This window comes from Ovis aries, chromosome 4 (assembly GCF_016772045.2).
Source record: "Ovis aries strain OAR_USU_Benz2616 breed Rambouillet chromosome 4, ARS-UI_Ramb_v3.0, whole genome shotgun sequence".
In the NCBI taxonomy this organism is placed as follows: domain Eukaryota; kingdom Metazoa; phylum Chordata; class Mammalia; order Artiodactyla; family Bovidae; genus Ovis; species Ovis aries.
The window spans coordinates 46081838-46103940 of NC_056057.1; the positions used below are offsets into that span (position 1 = coordinate 46081838).

The 22103-nt window shown below is 38.7% G+C and overlaps 1 protein-coding gene across 1 annotated transcript in view; it reads right to left on the reverse strand.

Annotated features, from left to right (window-relative positions):
- Nucleotides 1-502: 502 nt before the first annotated feature.
- Nucleotides 503-22103, reverse strand: part of SLC26A5 (solute carrier family 26 member 5) — a 41120-nt gene continuing 19519 nt past the window's right edge. The window contains exons 8-18 of the mRNA XM_015095256.3: nt 20029-20176; nt 19009-19122; nt 17951-18028; nt 17178-17273; nt 16874-16980; nt 12417-12486; nt 9008-9100; nt 8023-8130; nt 7136-7336; nt 6468-6522; nt 503-5256 (exon numbers count right to left, since the gene is read on the reverse strand). Of these exons, the coding sequence (XP_014950742.2) occupies nt 5072-5256; nt 6468-6522; nt 7136-7336; nt 8023-8130; nt 9008-9100; nt 12417-12486; nt 16874-16980; nt 17178-17273; nt 17951-18028; nt 19009-19122; nt 20029-20176 (1255 nt within the window). The 3' untranslated portion in view covers nt 503-5071. The remainder of the gene's footprint in view (nt 5257-6467; nt 6523-7135; nt 7337-8022; nt 8131-9007; nt 9101-12416; nt 12487-16873; nt 16981-17177; nt 17274-17950; nt 18029-19008; nt 19123-20028; nt 20177-22103) is intronic.

Consider the following 22103-nt stretch of genomic DNA (forward strand, 5'->3'; position numbering starts at 1 on the left):
TCTTCCCTCATCACAGTGGCCCATCAAGGCACACGATCACATGTATTTCAATAGTTTTTTTTTTTTTCCTACAATGTTGAATAATAAAGCTTTGGCTAAACTTTGTTTAAAGTGTAAGAAGCATCTGATGTAATGTGTTTTGCTTTGCCATTTAAGTTGATTTCAAATTAATTAAGGATTGTTGATATTAATGACTAGCAAAGTAGTAAAGCAGAATAATATATAATACATATTATTATATGTATTATAATAATATCATTTAGAAAATCCAGAATTGGCTTTATATAGAAAAGTACTTTTACAGAAAGTACTTTAATGGTTTAAAATTTTGGTAAAGCTCCCATAAGAATTCTGGTCTATACTGAAGTATTTCTAAAATAAAAGTATTAGAATCCTAAACAAAGCTCTTTACAATTATTTCATGTACCGCCACCACCAAATTCCCTCCCTCTTTCACCACAATAACCCCCTTCTATGCCCCTCCCAAACACTGAGACCCAAACACAATAAAGAATATTTTTATTGTAGTTCAGTATTCACAAGTAATGGAAAATAGAGAGGGATACATTGTAGTTCACAAAAAAAACTGACAACATAGAAAATGCTCTAAGTGTTGCATTGAAGTCTTTAAATAAGAAAATTTTTAAGCAGAAAAATTAAAGCCATTCATTCATAAAATCCAACCAACATCCCTTCTCTTTTCATTATTGTGAACTTGATCAGAAACGCTTTTCCCTAAACCTGCTATAGTCTTTCAAGAAGTATGAAGTGAACCATTTCCAAGTGATGCTTGTAAGTGAATACTAAAGATTTATCTTTTTGTTCTGTTTTGTTAGAACACACTCTTTAAAGTCTTAGCACTTGTTCATATATCACCACATACATCAGATGCACCAATTTGAAACAGCTCAAGTTGGATATGTGGTACTCAGGCCGAACCTGTTATAGGTTCTGAATAATCTTGACATCTCCATTACATGATGAAAATCTACTGGCCACACATCAAATCAGTACACAATGAATTACTTGAAAAATATGGGTGTCTCTGCCCAGACACATGCATGCAGATAGCATCAACACTAACTAGAGTAGCATGTCTGTATTCCATTTAAAAAGAAGAAAATAACACATTCACTGGTAACTCCCTCCATGTAAAATATGTATTTGTGTGTACAGACACCTGTTTACACATGTATCAGCATGCTGATAGAATACAAAGGATTTCTGACTTTAGAAAAATACTGTAATGACCTTTTAAATAACATTTTAAAAACATGATTAGATTTATAAAATTTAATTTCCACAAAGCCCAGGTTCATTGGTTAACATAAAGCTGAAATGCTATATACCAGTACAATGAAAAACCTGGTAAGGCAAAGTGGATTTTTGAGATGCTCAAACTATATTAAACCTAACTAAGTCAGACAGCAGGCAAGTTACCTGGCTTGGAGTCCTGGCTTTTGAACGTTTTGCTATGGGAAGGAATTAAAAACCATTGTGTGCATTTTGGTCAGCTATATGTTTGGAGAATTAGATACTCAAACCAACTTTTATCAGCACTCAAACCACATTATCAAGAACCAACACACTGAATCCTGAAAGCATTCCTAAAAGGTACACTAAAAAGGACCAACAGCATTTTTGCACTCACTAAAGCAAACAGTCTAACACCAAGGAAGCTGGGTTTGATTTTAGGATTTAAACCAATTGAAAGGGTGGGCTTCTTCACCATCATAAACTTCCTTCCTCATTCCCACTCAAGGGCACCTCCCAACATCGACACACACCTGCCCCCTGGCTGGCAGACTCTAGGTTTGCTACCCTTTCCAGTCACACAAGAGGGCGGTCTCATTTTCTCAACATGGACCTTTGTAGGCAGGCATCTCCTTTCTCTGTTAGACAGGTAAGGATGCAGGACCAAATACAGGGAGTGGATATTTTAGATGTTACCTGAAACTACAAAATGAGCTCGTAGGGCTGCAGAGGACCCATTCCCTTCACTGTTTCTCTGAGTCCCTCTGCAGATGAGACGCATTGAGATCCCACTCAGCTGCTATGTGATTGTACAGTCGGTGTCTATGACACGAATGAGGAGTTTCCTGGGCCCTGGTTCACAATTGTTTGCAAACGTATTCCATCCAACTGTGAGACAGAGATAAACCATGGTCATATCGGCAGAGGATTTGAAAAAGACAACTTCACTATATGGGACGTTCCTGAAAACAAGGCGTTCCCATACTGCCATAAAGTAGTCTAGTCCCTATATCTATCAGTGGATTATGCTCTTTGATAGGGCAATAAGAATCTGAATTTGAACCTGGGCTAAAAAACAGAAAGATACAAACATAGAAGGATACATAGCTTTTAAGGTCCAGAAAGAATGCAGTAGAGATAAAATTTGATTGTAAGTATAAAAAGGTCAGGAAACTTCCCACTATATGAAACAATCCAAAATATTTACATATAGATTACATTTTGAATGCATTCTTATGTTATCAGAGGCATGCAGAAAACACACTTTTCCTCAGTAAGACTTGAGTGTTTTTTATGTACATGGTAGAATTCTCTTCAGAATAGGTTAAAAATTAAAGGGCAGAAAAGTTAAATACAAATTTGTAGGCTATGGATGGTACTTTTCCTGTATACTACTTTCAGTCTATCACCAACCAAGACTTGAGTATATGCTGTGTGTAAAGCATTTATTGAAAATTAATGCTAAGATTATACAATATATAACATTATTTAAAATCCTTGAGCTCTACTTTAATGGCTGAAATGATCAAGCCCTTATACAAGTTTTCAGTGTAAGTTGAGGTCCTACAACTACATGCTCTTTCAGAAGGCAGATGTATCTGGTCTTGTGTGTGATGAGTGCAAAGGAAACAACTGGATGCAAATTTAATTTCACTCGATCTAGATACAGTATCGGTTATAAAGGAGGGGGACTACTTTGAATTAAATTAGTAAAGTCATTGAGAAACCTGATAGGAATTAAAGGAACAAACCATAGGGTTTGGTTTGGAGTAGACTCATGTTAATCTAGTCTTTTCCTGATGTACTTTTCTCCTCAAAGTATTTTCTTCCTGAAAACTAAAATAAGGAGTCAGTAAGGAAACTCATAAAAAAGACAAAACATTAGCAGGAAATCTTAGCAGATGAGGCTTTAAGCAGATTGACTAATACTTGTGCTGTGATTTGGAGTGACCTCGTGGTTGGAGCAAGAACTTGATGACATATTGTTTAAAGGTCTTTTGAACAGCTATAAAGAAAAATGCTTGAAATAGCTTTTTATTCACTCATTGGCTTAAAACTGAGTTTGATGAAGAATTAACTGATAATTCTATGGACTTAGAAAGATAATACTCAGTTATCTGTATGGTTATAGATAACTATACAAATCTAATCAGGATTTGGTTAGATTTCTAAAATACGTGGTCCTGAAGGCTACTTCACTATTAGCAGCAACAACAAAACTTCTAGGGAGGGGTCCTACTGGCCACAGATGTGATAATTTGAACACCAAAAAGAATAACTATAATAGACAAACATTAAAACTACAAAAATTCATGAATCTATAAGTATACCAAAAAAGAGAAACCTAAAAGAACTTAATCCGTCATCATCTATTAAACCAATTCCTTACTTTGAAGTTGATAATTAAGCATAAAAAATAAAACATTTAACCTGGCTTTCAAGTAAGAACTGTATTTAAGGATAATCAAATAATTCAAGTTGAGAGAAAACTACAGGAGAGAATTAGAGAAAAAAAAATCATAAACCCTTAATAAAATTGCTGATTAAGGCAAGAACTATTACTAAACGTTAAAAATCCTGGGTGAATGGCTAATGGAGAACTGAGCATTCATTCAACACTAAAAGAACCATACAGATGACTCACTAGTCACAAAGGAGAAAATGTAATTGGGGGATGGTTGTCACATTAATCCCATGATTTATTTTAGCATCATTAATGGTAGATCAACAAGATATTATTTGTTTTCTGTTGTGATGTGATTTGAAGCATGTGTCTCATCTATGATATATTCTAGCAAAATAAAAATGTTTTACTCAAATTCGAGAAGGCTTTAGTTAGATACAACTTCTAGATTATAGGTACTTCAGGAAATGGAGGGACAAGCTAAATAACACCTTGAAAAAGCAAGCGGACACATTCACAAGATGGGATTCTACACAACTGCTCCAACTCCCTTTAACAAGTCCATGTCATAAATAAAGGGACAGTGCTAGGTTAAGATAGACTTCTGAGACTTAGAGGGACATGACCATTTGTAGTGTAAGGTCACATACAACTGAATACTAGCTTGGATAAACCAACTACAAATGTGGGGACAGTTGGGGAACTTTGAATATGGTCTGAGGTAAATAAACGTGTTTCAGAATGAGAAAGCAGAGATTGTGGACTGGAAAAAAAAAAGGTTACAGAACACTACATAGAGTATAATCTTATTTTGGTTAAAAGATATAAATTATATGAATAGAAAAAGATCTGGAAGAATACACATTAAAGTGTTAGCAATAATCTTTGATGGTAATGTAAGGTTTTCCTTAATTTTGTTTATCTTTTCTAATTTTCCCCAATGTACTTATACTGCTTCTATAACAATAAATAGTTATTTTTAAAAAAGAACTTCTAAAAGATTGTGAGTTCGCCACTTCTGTGTAGTAACTGATTATAGAAAGTCTGTAGATCAACAAGAAGAAAAACTAAGAACTGCTACCCATCTGGTGACAGCATACCTGATTTGTGGATAAAGTACTTAAATAAATTTTTAAGTGCTTGACTCACAAAGATAATACTAAAAAGTAACAGAAATGTCATTGAACAATAAAGGCAGGCAAGAAGCTAACATTTTTGAAATAGTCAATTAAAAAAAATACAAGTAAGATACATCTTGCTGTGTGCCATTCACCCTCCAAATCAAGCCTTGACTACTAGTATTTACCCTCAGGGGGAAAAAAAAAAAACACAACAACTTAGAGTCTAGTATTTAAAGCATGTAGGTTAACAATCACGAGAGGCTCATACCCCATGGCAGGCTGAACTCCTCGCCTAGGCCTCGGGAGTGGCGTTGGGCTCAGAGTCCTCCTGGGGAGGAACAGCCGAGCCTTCCTGTTCAGCAAGCGCTTCTCGGGCTTGGCTGCCTAAGACTGCGTCGTGAATGCTGTGAAACAGCAGCTCCAGTAAGGCAGGATTTTCAAAGAATCGATTTCGAGTGAGGTCATTCACAACTTGGGCTATAAAAGAAAAAGGGAAAGTTAGCCCACACTCTGGGTGTCAGTCTTATACATTAAAAAAATAACACTTTCACATAAAATATTTAAATGATATAAAGTAAAAAATCTCACCACAATACTTGTCCTCATGACATCACTCCCCTGGTCAAGGAAGCCACTTTTATTATTTTCTTGTGTATTCTTACAGTGCGTCTTTATGCAGATGTAAATATAAGTATATATTTATTATTTTCCATTACCCCAAAGATAGCATCATCTTTTGGTATGTATGTGTACGTATACATGTGTATATGTACATGCATATAAAATTTGGGATTTTTTACTTAATCTTTTCACTCTTTTCTTTTCTTTTTTTTTTTTTTACCATTACACAGTGTTCTATGTATGGTTTATTTAACTGGCCCCTTCTGTTTGACACAAACTGATTTTGGCCTTTTGTTTTTGTATACTGCGATGATTAATCATGTAATGTGTCATTTTGAGTGTGTGTAGCATGTTGCTGGATTTTCTGGGTTAAAGGTAAAAATGAATTTGTAATTTGGAAAGAAAATGCTGGTCTGCTCTCCACAGCAGCTGCTGCAGTTTGTACTCCCACCAGCAATGTCAGGGTTCCTATCCTCCCATAGTGAGCCTACCATAGCCTGCTGTCAAACATTTTCGATTTTTACCATTCTGGTAGGTGAAAAGTGAAGCCTTTATGTGGATTTAATTTTCAAGTATTGTTTTAACCAAAATTTATATTAAGAATAACAGGCATTGCATGGTAAAACACTTAACTGATTTTATATAACTTTGTTATGGCAGCCATTAAATACGTGATTACTGAAAAAAACCACAACTCCTTCACAATGATTTACAAGCTCCTTTCCTCAAACTCCAGTGCAGAGGCCTGCCACAAGTAACCCAGGAATGTTAGTGCCTGTTAAGTTGCTAATTTCAAAGCTTAGCTTCAGAGTAATTTTCAGAAGAATAATTTTCATTTTCACCAAAACTAAAATTAAGGGAAAACTCTTCTAAGTGTAGTTATTAAAAAAAAGAAACAAAACCAAAATGTTAAAATGCCTCCCCCAAGGATGCAGAAAGATGAAGTTTTCTCTTCATGGATGCTGTTTAGTTTTTTTATAACAAAAATTATTATAAATAAATGTAATATAAATTCTGTTTTAGAAATAAATAAATAAAATGCCTCCCCATTCTAAAATTGTACTCACCACTGCATCCTGCTAAATATACATAAATACCGACATCTCCATATTCTTTCACAATCTGTAAGAACGTTGAAGTAAAGTTTAGTTTCTCTTGACTCTGTGAGGTATCAAGAGAAGTTTCTTTCTACTAATATGTATTTAGTGATATAAGATGCTCTGGTTCATGCACTTGAGTGACTTTGCTTCAAAAATTATGCATTTTGAACTAATTTAAAATTTGCATTTTGTTTGATTTTTATATCAACAGTGATGACTTGGAACATTGAAGAATTCTTGTTAAATTTTATTCAAGTATAATAAAATCATTATGGTGATGACTTTTAAAAAATCTTCTCAAAGAGATATATACTAAAATATTTATAGATTATATGATGACTGAGATGTGCTTCAAAATAAGAGGAGGGGAAAGTGGGTGTGGGGGATAAACGAAACAAAATTGGTCATGAATTGATAATTGTTGAAGCTGAGTGATGGTTACAGGGGGTTCATTACACTCTGCTCTTTACTTTTGTATATTTTTGTTCTTTTTAACAACAAAAAGTTGAAAAACAAAAGCAACAGCAACCAAATTTTGAGAGTTGAAAACCCTAGTTCAGTTTTCTGATTTAACTGATGGTGATTCTGGGCACAGAGATATTATCCTTAAAAGACTCCTTGAAGATGACGCTTACCCCTGCCAGAGTTTTTACACCAACAGAATCAATAAAATTGACTTGTGTAAAATCCAGAATGATGGTGTGGATGTTATCCCCTGGGGGCATAAATCTTTGCAGTTCCTCAGGAAGTGTGCTCTTGATAACTATTGGGGGGTATTTAATTTCATTCTCGTCTTCCTCAGGCTTGGTACCATCTTCTCCATCTACTTCGGCATCCTATGTCAAAATCAAACCAAACCAGAATTCTATAAACAACTCATATTTTGGTTCTGAGAAAGATTTATGAGAGAAAAATTAGTCCTTATATTCTCCAGTTTCTGATTATAGCAGATCTCTTCTAAATTACTCACTATATTCCAGCCTTGTATATGACAAAAAAGGATATGTACACAATAGCCAATTTTAGCTTTCTTTTTTTTTCTTCTCTTCCTCTATTTTTTCCTTCCTCTTCCTTTATTTTCTTCTCTTCCACTAATGAAACCACTTTCTTTACTATTCATATCCATTTTCCTCTCACTTCTAAAATAGTCTTATTAATTTCGACATGACAGACCACAGTTACCATAAGACCAAACAGCAAAAACCAGTCTTTGAGGGTTTTTTCCACTATCAGCTGAATGAACTTCTGACAAAGTAATAATAGTAACATTTATTAAGGTATTATGTGATTTTCACTTGTAAAAATCACATTTTCCTGGCTCCTATCACTACTTATTTCAGAAGCATTCTCATAACTGACCTTCTTATGTATTTTTAATATATCAAGGATACTTACCTTATTTCTAAGCTTTCCTCTTCTAGGGACTTCACGCTGTGTTAAAAGGTGAGGGGCACGCAGATCAAGAGTAAAGGGGGAGCATGCAGATCAAGAGACAAAGGAAACCAGTGCAGGGACTACTCACCACTTTGACTACAGTCGCACTGGCCAGGTTGGCATTTCCGACCTCCTTAGCATATTTCCTCACCGCCTTTCTTCTTGCTCCCATTATGAAGGCCGGGTTCACTCCGGTCTTTACAGAGGGCAATAAATGCAACAATCACTTCTTGCTCCCAGAATCCACCCAAAGCAATTAATCTTTAATTCTCTCCATCTGATTATCTTCTATGCCAAGTTATCACCCTAACCCTTGCTCTACCTCTTTCTCAAATACCCTGAACTGGGTTACTCCCTCATTAAAAGAACATTGGTAACTTTTCTTATTCTTGGTCTTGATTCAAGACAGCCAGAAGCTAAATATTAAAGAGAATTTTAATGTGGACCACTCTTTTAAGGTCTTCATTCAATTTGTTACAATACTAGTTCTGTTGTAAGCTTCGGTTTTTGGCCACGAGGCATGTGGGATATCTTTACTTCCCGACCAGGAATCGAACCCACATCCCCAGCACTGGAAAGCATAGTCTTAACCCACTGGACCACGAGGGAAGTCCCTAAAAAGAATTTTAAAGTAGTGTTTTACAAACTTAGATCTCTCAGCTTTTTATATTTAAGAGATTGTATAGGTTGACTGGGAGGTTTTCCTCTTTAGTGGATAGTGTGGGGTGAAGTACTAATCATGACCAAAGGAATCCATATATTCCCAAGAATAAGAAACTTAATTTTTTTCTAAATATTTCTGGAACCACTATATGCATATATTAAAAGAGAAAGAATGGTGGTGTTGGTTACTCAACAATTGAAAAGTACTTAATCCCATCCACTAACTTGTATAATTGCAAATCATTAAAATGATAAATTTTAAGTTATATTCTACTATAATTAAAAAAAATAGAGATGGAGAGAATGAAATAGTGTAAATGGTATATACAGACATGTAAGTGACCCTCACATGCCTATCAACCTTTAGATTCTGTCCTCAGAAACAATCACTCTTAATTCTTGTGACTCACCTTTCTTTTTAATGCATTGCTATATAAGTCACTATTTGCATAGTAAATTGGGGCGTTTATTTGGAAAATTTTTATTCCAGGAATTTCTTTGACCTGAAAAATAAAATGTTAGTGAATTTAATATATGGAAATATTTCAGAATCAAAACTTCAACTATCTCCCTTTTCCAACTTGAAAATTAATACAGATGTTGCCAAGGACCCTTTGACAGGGTTTAAATAAAATAATGTTAGTCTTTGCAGCCAAAGATGGAGAAGCTCCATACAGTCAACAAAAGCTGACTATGGCTCAGATCATGAACTCCTTATTGCCAAATTCAGACTTAAATTGAAGAAAGTAGGGAAAACCGCTAGACCATTCAGGTATGACCTAAATCAAATCCCTTATGATTATACAGTGGAAGTGAGAAATAGATTTAAGGGTCTAGATCTGATAGATAGAGTGCCTGATGAACTATGGAATGAGGTTCGTGACATTGTACAGGAGACAGGGATCAAGACCATCCCCATGGAAAAGAAATGCAAAAAAGCAAAATGGCTGTCGGGGGAGGCCTTACAAATAGCTGTGAAAAGAAGAGAAGGGAAAAGCAAAGGAGAAAAGGAAAGATATAAGCATCTGAATGCAGAGTTCCAAAGAATAGCAAGAAGAGATAAGAAAGCCTTCCTCAGCGATCAATGCAAAGAAATAGAGGAAAACAACAGAATGGGAAAGACTAGAGATCTCTTCAAGAAAATTAGAGATACCAAGGGAACATTTCATGCAAAGATGGGTTCGATAAAGGACAGAAATGGTCTGGACCTAACAGAAGCAGAAGATATTAAGAAGAGGTGGCAAGAATACACAGAAGAACTGTACAAAAAAGATCTTCATGACCCAGATAATCATGATGATGTGATCACTAATCTAGAGCCAGACATCTTGGAATGTGAAGTCAAGTGGGCCTTAGAGAGCATCACTACGAACAAAGCTAGTGGAGGTGATGGAATTCCAGTTGAGCTATTTCAAATCCTGAAAGATGATGCTGTGAAAGTGCTGCACTCAATATGCAAGCATATCGGGAAAACTCAGCAGTGGCCACAGGACTGGAAAAGGTCAGTTTTCATTCCAATCCCAAAGAAAGGCAATGCCAAAGAATCCTCAAACTACCGCACAATTGCACTCATCTCACATGCTAGTAAAGTAATGCTCAAAATTCTCCAAGCCAGGCTTCAGCAATACGTGAACCGTGAACTCCCTGATGTTCAAGCTGGTTTTAGAAAAGGCAGAGGAACCAGAGATCAAATTGCCAACATCTGCTGGATCATGGAAAAGCAAGAGAGTTCCAGAAAAACATCCATTTCTGCTTTATTGACTATGCCAAAGCCTTTGACTGTGTGGATCACAAGAAACTGTGGAAAATTCTGAATGAGATGGGAATACCAGACCACCTAACCTGCCTCTTGAGAAATCTGTATGCAGATCAGGAAGCAACAGTTCGAACTGGACATGGAACAACAGACTGGTTCCAAATAGGAAAAGGAGTACGTCAAGGCTGTATATTGTCACCCTGCTTATTTAACTTCTATGCAGAGTACATCATGAGAAACGCTGGGCTGGAAGAAGCACAAGCTGGAATCAAGATTGCTGGGAGAAATATCAATAACCTCAGATATGCAGATGACACCACCCTTATGGCAGAAAGTGAAGAGGAACTAAAAAGCCTCTTGATGAAAGTGAAAGAGGAGAGTGAAAAAGGTGGCTTAAAGCTCAACATTCAGAAAATGAAGATCATGGCATCTGTTCCCATCACTTCATGGGAAATAGATGGGGAAACAGTGGAAACAGTGTCAGACTTCATTTTGGGGGGCTCCAAAATCACTGCAGATGGTGACTGCAGCCATGAAATTAAAAGACGCTTACTTCTTGGAAGAAAAGTTATGACCAACTTAGATAGTATATTCAAAAGCAGAGACATTACTTTGCTGACTAAGGTCCGTCTAGTCAAGGCTATGGTTTTTCCTGTGGTCATGTATGGATGTGAGAGTTGGACTGTGAAGAAGGCTGAGCGCCAAGGAATTGATGCGTTTGAAGTGTGGTGTTGGAGAAGACTCTTGAGGGTTCCTTGGACTGCAAGGAGATCCAACCAGTCCATTCTGAAGGAGATCAACCCTGGGATTTCTTTGGAAGGAATGATGCTAAAGCTGAAACTCCAGTACTTTGGCCACCTCATGCGAAGAGTTGACTCATTGGAAAAGACTCTGATGGTGGGAGAGATTGGGGGCAGGAGGAGAAGGGGACGACAGAGGATGAGATGGCTGGATGGCATCATGGACTCGATGGACGTGAGTCTGAGTGAACTCCGGGAGATGGTGATGGACAGGGAGGCCTGGTGTGCTGCGATTCATGGGGACGCAAAGAGTTGGACTCGACTGAGTGACTGAACTGAACTGAATGTCAGTCTAGCTGACTTACTCATGTTCTGAAGGAAGGCATGTTGAATGGAAGGCCTTTAAAAATGCACATCTTCCCATTTCTTTTAAAAGTCTTTGTTTCTTTTTTTCTTTCTTTCTTTTTTTTTTTTTTTTACCATAAAATACAAAGAAGAAACTGAAAAACATTAAAAAAGCGAATCTAGGAGAGGGGAGCTGCCACTCAAACTGAGAAGCAGTCACAGAAAAAGAACAGAAGTTTATATTGGTTTATTCACAGAAGGTAGGTAGGAGTCAAAACAGACTCAGGTGAAAATTTTATCAAGAAGCCTTGTGAAATTCTGGAATGCAGTTGGAAACAGGTAATTAAGCACATAATTCTTTGGAAGGGGGAAAATATACCAATCCTACCACAAGTCTAATTTATTAATATCTTGCAGTGAGTCTGATAACTTCTTCCCAAACACAAAACAATCAGACAAAACCAGTTTAAGACTTTGTAAAAGATTCTACATAAGAGATTCCACATCAGAAAAGAAAATTCAAAGTCAAGGATATTTTAAGCCATAGTTTTAACCACTAAAAATGAAGCAGAAAAAAAAATGAAGTAGGAGAACTCCACAGCTCCACCACCTACATTGTACATGGTTAATATTAGAATTTTATCACCCATTTGAATTCATCAGAAGGAAATCACACACACACAGACCACCCTGGCAAACAGTCGTGGTATTTTGTAAACATATACTTTAAGTCCAAGAATATATATTTATCCTCATTAAAAAAGAGGAAAAATAATATTAACAGGCTGTGTAACTGATGTATAGTATAAGCTATAAAACTGAATCCAGACAGTAAATGGAAATTCAGACTTTTCGCTCTGATCACCACACTTCCCACATCTCCACCCCTAACTCTGTATCCTGAGTAAAAATAATACTTAATAAGCCAATCACATCATATGCTTACAACCATTTAAAATGATAGAAAAAAGGACCTACCTCCTCATACGCATCTATATCAATGTACACATCCGTGTCAGGAAGCTGCCCAAGGACTTTGTAGCTTGGACTGCAGACAGAGAGGGAGTATGTTAAAATACTATCATGCTGATGCTCAGGTAGTGATGGAAACACAAGATTCTGCACATTTGCAAATCCTGTATGGATTTGCTAGTGACTTCAGGGATATTTGGTTCTTTTCTCTTTGCATTTATTTGGTCCTTTTATGGTCACTTTTCAGAAGGGCTCCACTTATATTTGCATTCCCCGTACCATTCCAAACCTAACACATCTCACACCCCCCACCCACATACACCTCACACATACACAATTTACATACACAGCACATATGCCTCACACCACACACACACACACACACACACACACACACACACATAACACTACACACATGCTCGTATATACCATCCACATATCACACATACAATCTGTTACAGACAAAAGACTTAGGGATTTAAAGATGGGAGGAAAAATGAACTGTGCAGAGTTCAAACTATGTCTGGGACATGATCTCATGTCACTCAGTAGACAGAATTATCTTCCTGCTCTAATTCTAAAACAGGAGAGGGGATTTTCATTTTATTTGAAATAAGAGAACTGACTTGTGGAGCAAGAGGTTGGACGATCAACAGAAGGTGTGGGGAGAAAACAAAAATCTCAAATCAGCATAGGAGTTTCCTTAGGTTTAGTGTGAATAGATTTTTTAAAAACTTATATTTAATTGAAGGACAATTGCTTTACAATATTGTGTTGGGTTTTGGCATGTATCAACATATATCAGCCATAGGTATACATATCTCTCCTCCCTCTTGAACCTCCCTCCCACCTCCCACCCCATCCCACCCCTCTAGGTTGTCACAGAGCGCTGGTTTGAGTTCCCTGAGTCATACTGCAAATTCCCACTGGCTGTCTGTTTCACGTATGGTAGTGTATATGTTTCCATGCTGCTCTCTCGATCTGTCCCACCCTCTCCTCCCCGCCTCTCTGTGTCCACAAGTCTGTTCTTTATGTATGCGTCTTAACTGCTGTCCTGCAAATAGGCTCATCAGTACCACTTTTGTAGATTCCATGTATATGTGTTAATATTTGTTTTTCTCTTTCTGCTTACTCCACTCTGTATAATAGGCTCTAGGTTCATCCACTTCTTTAGAACTGACTCAAATGTGTTCCTTTTTATGGCTGAGTTACATTCCATTGTATATATGTACCACAGCTTCTTTATCCATTCATCTGTTTATGGACATCTAGGTTGCTTCATGTCCTATGTACTCTAAATAGCTGGGGTACTTGTGTCTTTTTCAATTATGGTTTTCTCAGGGTATATGCCCAGAAATGGAGTTGTTGAGTCATATGGTAGTTTTATTTCTAGTTTTTTAAGGGATTTCCATACTGTATTCCATAGTTGCTGTATCAATTTACATTCCCACCAACAGAGAAAGAAGGTTCTTTTTTCTCCACACCCTCTCCAGCATTTATTGTTTGTAGATTTTTTGATGATGGCCATTCTGACCAGTGTGAGATGGTATCTCATTGTAGTTTTGATTTGCATTTCTCTAATAATGAGTGATGTTGAGCATCTTTTCATGTGTTTGTATGTCTTCTTTGGAGGAATGTCTGTTTAGGTCATCTTCTGCCTACTTTTTGATTGGGGTGCTTGTTTTTCTGGTGTTGGGTTGCATGAGCTGCTTGTATAATTTGGAAATTAATGCTTCATCAGTTGTTTCATTTGCTATTATTTGTATTCCTACACACTAACAACAAAAAAATCAGAAAATTATTGCAACAAAAAGAATAAAATACCTAGCAGTAAACCTACCTACAGAATCAAAGAGTTGCATACAGAAAACTATTAAGACACTGATGAAAGAAATCAAAGATGATGTAAAACAGATGGAAAGATAGTCCATGTTGTTGGGTTGGAAGAATCAATACTGTGAAAATGAATATACTACCAAATGCAGTCTACAGATTCAATGCAATCCCTGTCAAATTACTAATGGCATTTCTCACAGAACTAGAACAAAAAATTTCCCAATTTGTATAGAAACACAAAAGACTTCAAATAGGCAAAGCAATCTTGAAAAAGAAGAATGAAGCTGGAGGAATCAACCTTCCTGACCTCAGACTATACTACAGAGCTACAGTCACCAAGACAATATGGTACTGGCACAAAAACAGAAACATAGACCAGTGGAACAAGACAGAAAGCCCAGAGATAAACCCATGCACCTATGGGCACCTTATTTTTGACAAATGAGGCAAGAATATACGATGGGGAAAAGACAGTCTCTTCAATAAGTGGCACTGGGAAAACTGGACAGCTATGTGTAAAAGAATGAAATTAGAACGCTTCATAACAGCATATACAAAGATAAACTCAAAATGGATTAAAGATCTAAACATAAGACCAGAAACTAAAAAAACTCATAGAGGAAAACATAGGCAGAACACTCTATGACATAAATCACAGCAAGATCCTCTGCGACCCACCTTCTAGAATAAAGGAGATAAAAACAAAAATAAACAAGTGGGACCTACTTAAACATAAAGACTTTTGCACAGCAAAGGAAACTATAAACAAGGTGAAAAGACAACCCTCAGAATGGGAGAAAATAATAGCGACTGAGTAGATTTTTAAAATTGCTTATTGATTTCTGTGGCTGTGCTGGGTCTTAGCCGTGGAATGCGGGATCGTTCATCTTCATAGAGGTGTGTGAGATCTTCAGTTGCAGCATGTGAACGCTCACTCACAGCAGGTGAGATTTTGTGTTCCTTGACCAGGAACTGAACCCAGGGCCCTTGCACTGGGAGTGTGGAGTCTTAGCTCCTGGACCACTAAGGAAATCCCAAATGAATAGATTTTAAACATTATTTTTCAAGAACACAAATTTCTATATCTTTACAGTCTGGCTCAAAGTAGACAGTGAAATGATGATAGGTACTATTTCTTAAACACCTGATATTACCTTATTATAGCCCATTAAAAATATCCTGGGTTCATTTCTGCCATCATGTAGAAAAGAAACTGAAGTCCAGTGAGGTTAGGTGAGTTGTTCAAGTTAGAGAGCTTGGCAGACACAGAATATGACTCAAGGTCTTTTCTTTGACATTTCATGGCCTCGTTACCATGCTCTGGTATTCCTCAGCATGTAAGTAAACTGCTTTGTGAGTTAGAATCCATAGCGGAAATGTCACAGGTTTTTCTAGGTGGGTTCCCTCAACAAACATTCAGTGAACACACAATCATGTGCTGGTTCTGGGCTCCAGGAATCTCACCTCTACAATTAAGTTGCTCGTGCTCATAGTCTAGTGATGACTGTGGACAAATATAACACCAAGGACTGATACTGTAGACAAGAAGAAAGGTTCTCAGCTGAGTTCACAGTTAGGAAAAAACCTTTTAAAAGAGACTCAAAACGTTGTCCGTATGTTGCAATCTAGTTGCCAGGGGGCAGGGTGAGTAGGGGTTAACACACGGACCACAGGTGGCAGCAGTGGCAAAGAAACTGCCTGCCAAAGCAGGAGACAAAAGAGATGAGGGTTTGATCCCAGGGTCGGGAAGATGCCCTGGAGGAGGAGATGGCAACTCATTCCAGTATTCTGGCCTGGAGAATCCCATGCACAGAGGAGCCTGGAGATTTACAGTCCATGGGGTAGCAAAGAGTTGGATGTAACTGAAGTGACTTAGCATATGGACCACACAAAACACAAGTAACCTGGAGACATGCGAGGTGCTGGAGGACCAAGGCACTGTTGTGGGCACACAGGGGAGGATGAGAGCTCTCTGGCTGGGTGAGTGGGGTCTTCGTGTATGAGGATTTCAACAGACAGATGAGGAAAAGGTCTTCCTGACCAGCTGGAGTGCGCTGATAAACCTCAGGTCTAAATACTCCTTGTTTCTTTTCTAATCACCCCAAGGAGCAAGAAAGTCTCTCTTTCTGAACTCTGATGGGGTTTTATCTGGCCATTTTTTATGTTTATTATCACTGTACCTTGCTTATGGTTACTGAAGCACTTATAATCATGTATTTCAATTTCTTGAAGATGGATTATAAAATGCTCTTTATGAATTAGCCTCTGGATTCACAAAAACTCATATTTGAATCATCGTCTACCACTTGCTGTATGATCTTAATCAGTCTAGGCCCCTGTTTCCACATCTGTGAAATGGGGATGCTAACAGTCATCAGTCTATAAGGATGAAATGATACAAAGTGTGGATCTTTGCACAGAGCCAGGCACATAACCACAATAATTTAATGCCACCATGACTTCATTCATGATTAGCATCATCATCATCATCATGAATCTATCATTCGTAGGAGAGTGAAGCCTTTTTGAAGGGAAGGGCCATGTTTTATCTACTGCTTTGGTCTGTATCTAAAGTCACTGTTGAAGTGTCAGGCAGGAAACACACCCAAGCCAATATGTGCTCTCACCTCTGTGTTCTGTAAATCACAGTCAGCAGTGCGATGATCACAGCAGTAATCAAACCATAGTCCAGTCCCAGGAACAAGGAGGAAACAAAAGTGGTAAGCCAGATGGTCTAAACAAAAGACAGAGAGCTATAAGTAGAATCATTGGAAAAACTTCCTGAGTCACACACACACAGTACTTAGCCTTGCTTAACTGGATACTGCATATAATAACTGGCCACAGTAACCTATCTTTCTCACATTTTTACCAGCAACAATTCATCTGTTGCTATGACATACTCACCTAACAATCACCTTTGTTACTTACCAGCTCTATTTTGCTGGTTCTCCAGAAAAAGGGGAGATCTGAGAACTGCATAAACATTCCTTTCAGGTTGACAATCACAATGGCCGACAGGACAGCCTGAAACACAGCACATCCACACATGCCTCCCCTCTTGTGTCCGGAGACCCCCTGGACACACTGTGTCCTCAGGGGCCTTGCTGGCTCCTCACTGTCCTCCTGCTGTCCTCCCCACATCCTCTATCCACTCACTTCCTACACAGTAGTGATGGTATGTTTTGAGCCAAGAACACCTGGATTTTCAGGACTTGGTTAGCTAAAACAGGCCCTGGAAAACAGGTTTACTAGTAGCAAACCTGTACGGTGGCCAAGAGGTTTAGAATTAAATGGTACTCGAGGAATGATTTCCTCCATGGTCTTCCTGCATCATGAGTTTTATACTCTATATCATTCCTAAGTTCTACTAGGTTAAATGTTTTATGAGTGTAGACCATCTCAAATTTTTAATAGCAGTATAAGGTCATAAAAGATCAGACAGAAGGGACCTTGGAAATAAGCCAAACCCAAACCTCTGCTTTGCAGATAAGGAAACAGAACCAGAGATGCTGAGAAGGCTTCCCGTAGGTCCCAGGTATTGGCAGATTGTAGAAGAGGATATTGACCCTAGTGTTGACCCTTTTTGCTACTACCCTACTAGGGTAGTAGTAAAAATCCAAGAGAGTCACAAAAATGTCAACTAGTAAAACTGTAAAATCTCTACACATGGAAAAACCTCTCACCAAGTCCAGGGTACACACCTGAGGTAGTGATTCAAAGAGAAATCCAGTGGCTAATATGACCAGCAGAATCATTAATGAAGCCAAACAACCTGCAAGCTGGATGAGAAAAGACACATGGAAGGGGCTTTTAGGAGACTTGAGTGAGAAGTGGGACATAGGTTCCTCTTAGTCTCTTGAAAATCACTATGGAAAGATACGGCTTCACATAAGTCATCCATACCATTACATAAACCTGTAGCTGTTTCCCACTCCATTTCTGAGGTTTTGGTTCCTCTTACAGCCTTCAGGTGAAAGTCGCTCAGTCATGTCTGACTCTTTGTGACCCCATGGACTATACAGTCCATGAAATTCTCCTGGCTAGAATACTGGAGTGGGTAGCTGTTCCCTTCTCCGGGTGATCTTCCTAACCCAGGGACTGAACTCAGGTCTACCGCATTGCAGGCGGATTCTTTACCAGCTGAGCCACCAGGAAGTCTTTTAGCCTTTAAACAAAAGCTGAAATGCTTAAATACTCTGAATGAAATGCCCATGCCAGTGGTGGAGAAAAGGACATATATGGTGCAGACCTAAGACACACAGGGGCCAGAAGAGTTCAGACATGGCTTTATTGTCCATTTGCAGTAGCCACGTGTGGTTATTTCAATTGTAAAAAGTAAATTAAATAAAATTAAAAATTCAGGTCTTGGTTGCACTAGCCACATTTCAAGTGTTCAAGAAGGCCATGTTACTAGTGGCTGCCATACTGGAGAGCACAAATATCAAATATTTCCATCACTTCAGAAAGTTCTACGGAACGGGGCTGGCAATCTGCCCACACTCACTCTCAGGCTTTCATGACAACATCCTATGTCTGAACCTTGAAGTTTACTCATAGCCAGAAATGTTAATTTTTTTTATTTGACTGGGGAATATACTCCTTTTCTGTAGATTCAGTTCCTTGCGATTTGCTTCAACCAATCATGCCTTTCTCTGATTCATACACAGCTCACTGGAGCATGGATCTTCAGGCAGAATACAATCAGGAGATTAGTTTATCACCCAAATCACCAGACCTTAGGGGCCAGCTGCATACACACCTGTGTCTTCCCTCCAGTTCCCTCCTGAACAAGGCTTCGAGACAAGGAGCATGAAATTGAAAAAGTCTGGAAGAGTGAGCCGATGGAATTGCACAGTCCCAGGGCAATGAGCTCCTTTTCCATATGGAAGGAAAGCACAAAAGAGGTTAGTTATTTTTCAGGAAGACAGGCATGATGACCCATTTAATGGACATCTTCAACAGTACGGGCCATCTATTCATTCTCTTTCCAGATATAAAAATTTGTTTAGCATGAATTCAAAATAGGAATTATTGCATAATTTAAGGTGGGAGAAAAACATTTTGAATTTTTATTGCGTTAGAGATAAATGCCGTGATCATCACCTAGCCCCCTCGTTCTTAAACACATTCTCTACACAATGAATATTTTTGTTTTTTAAAGAAAACTACAGCAACAGGGACAAAATATTTTTGATGTTTAAGAGAAAATTATTGGTGGATAGGACTACTGGCATCTTTTAAATGTCTGGGCTCATGTTCATCCAGGAACCTATGCCAGTGTCCTCTTTGGACCAGTGAGTGAGTCCTTATCTCAGGGCAACTTCTGGTCTTCCTAGTTGGATCACTGTATCTCATACAAACATAGAACATCTAGTCTCCTCTTAGAACTACCCAGTGTTACAGTAACACTTCAAGCTAAACTAATGCCTCATGGTATTCAGATTAAATAATTTATCTGCAGCTATCTTATAAAAGAAGGCGGCAAATAATATATTTGAGTGAAGAATCATAAACTCAAAGTTTAATGAACAAAGAGAAAGCTTCCGAGTAGAGTAAAAATGGTTCTGGAAAAATATTAGATTCTCAAGCTGTGAGCTTTAAAGTAGGGACAGCACCTAGAGGAGTTTGGCAAACTGTAAACTTCAGAGTGGAAATTTCACCTGCTGATGAGGTGAGGTAGGATTCAGTACCTCAGTGTTCTGATGATTTAATGCCTCCCACAGTAGAGTAAGATGACCATACCGCTAGGAAGCATCTGCAGGAAGTTAATTATTTTTACCTGATTGCCATCAACCTGGTAGCCATGCTTATTTGCCAAGGTCTTGGCCATTGAGATGGTGACTGAGAATCCAACGATGGCTATGGCAATGGCATCCACATACACAAGGTGGAAGAGGCTGGTGTCTGGATTGGCTGGAGGTAGCAGCCTGAAACGTGAAGCCGACTTTAACCTGGGTGTTGTGACCACTGGAAAAAACCATGCAGCTAGAGGGGAGCATTTTAGTGGGGGGAGGGGCACTATCTGCAGATGAGGTAATCAGCACTTGGGTACTTGTTTCAGCAAAAAGCAGGGCCCTCTTTGAAGCACAGGTTCTTTCCAGGCCCCACCCCCAGAGTGTCAGCTTTCAACCTGAATGGGTTATCAGCAGAGATCCAATGCCATTTTATTTAGAAAAGGAGTAACCCCATACCTCACAGCTCCGGTATGGCAGGTATAAGTAAGACTCAAGAATAGGAAGAAGAGAGGGTTAGTGAAGCGCTCAGATGCCACAAGACATTCAAACCAAAACTGAGGTGAGGAGGGAGCTGGACAAGGCATTGGAGAATTACTACTGTCTAAGCAACACCAGGGAGAAGGCAATGGCACCCCGCTCCAGTACTCTTGCCTGGAAAATCCCATGGACAGAGGAGCCTGGAAGGCTGCAGTCCATGGGGTTGCTAAGAGTCGGACACGATTCAGTGACTGAGCAACTGAGCGACCTCACTTTCACTTTTCACTTTCATGCATTGGAGAAGGAAATGGCAACCCACTCCAAGGTTCTTGCCTGGAGAATCCCAGGGATGGGGGAGCCTGGTGGGCTGCCGTCTCTGAGGTCCCACAGAGTTGGACACGACTGAAGCGACTTAGCAGCAGCAGGCAACACCAGGGATACTCACTGCTCTCCCTCGCTATTTGATGTAAGGACTCTGCTTTTTTCCCCACATCCCTTTAGGTGAGTTTCTAACATGGGAAAGGAGCAGCAGCAGATTATACTTCTTGGGTCTCACCTGGGAACCCTAGGAGTCTGGAGGGGCCATAAATGTGACTCCTGGAGCTTCCTAATGGGGAACCTAATTTTGTGGTCCATTCCTATAGTTTGGAACCTTTGTCCTAAAAGAACAGAATAGGTATTCCCTGGAATCGTATGGGGGAAAGGGCAACAGAGGTTTTCAAAGGCACTTGCTCTAATTCAAGGCATTGGGCTAAATAATAACATCAATTAATGGATGCACAGTATTATATTTTTATAGTCATTTATTAGGTGCTTCTTTTTGTGCCAAGTTCTGTGTTTACCTATCTCTAATAGCACTGTGGGCTAGGCACCATTATAATCCCCATTTTACAGATGAGGAAAATGAGGTATAGTGAGGTCAAGCAATTTGTCCAAGATCAAATGACTCATCTACCAAGTTCAACAAAAACTGTGAAGGACCTGCCTCTCCATGTTATTTCTCATGCCGTGTCATATCATAGTGATGAAGGGGTTGTCTCAGGCTCTGGGGTAAGGGAAAGGGAGGGGAGCAAAGGAAGGGAACCTAGTATGTGTTAAACTCAAGTTTGTCCTTACAACAACCCTTCTAAATAGGTGTCATTATTATCCCAATGTATAGGTGAAAAAAATGGATATTTGCGGAGTTAAGTGATCTGCTGAAGACAGAGCTGGAATCAGACCCGAGAGGTCTGACTATAGAACTTACTGTCTTTCCCTGCAACTTTGCTGCATGAGTATTAATCAGGAGAGAATGCACGGCGGCAGGTTTGGGTCTGAGGAATAGGAATATGAGAAAAGAATGCATGCGGCAATGAATTAAGAGAAGTACACCAAGGAACTTGATATATCGCCATGAATGGGATCTTTTAACAGTCATCTATCAATTTCTGGACACTGTATTGTGTATTGAAGTGTGTGCATGTGGTTAAGTGTGGTAGTTACAGCAGTGTTTTCAAATACAATCACTAACAATTCCTCCCTTACGTGTGTGTGCTGCTCCCATATCTAGATGCCGTCTGTTTCCCCTCTAGTTGAATCCAGGCTGGCCATTTGATTTGCTTTGACCAGAACATGGTGGGAGCAATGAGTGCGGTAAGCCACT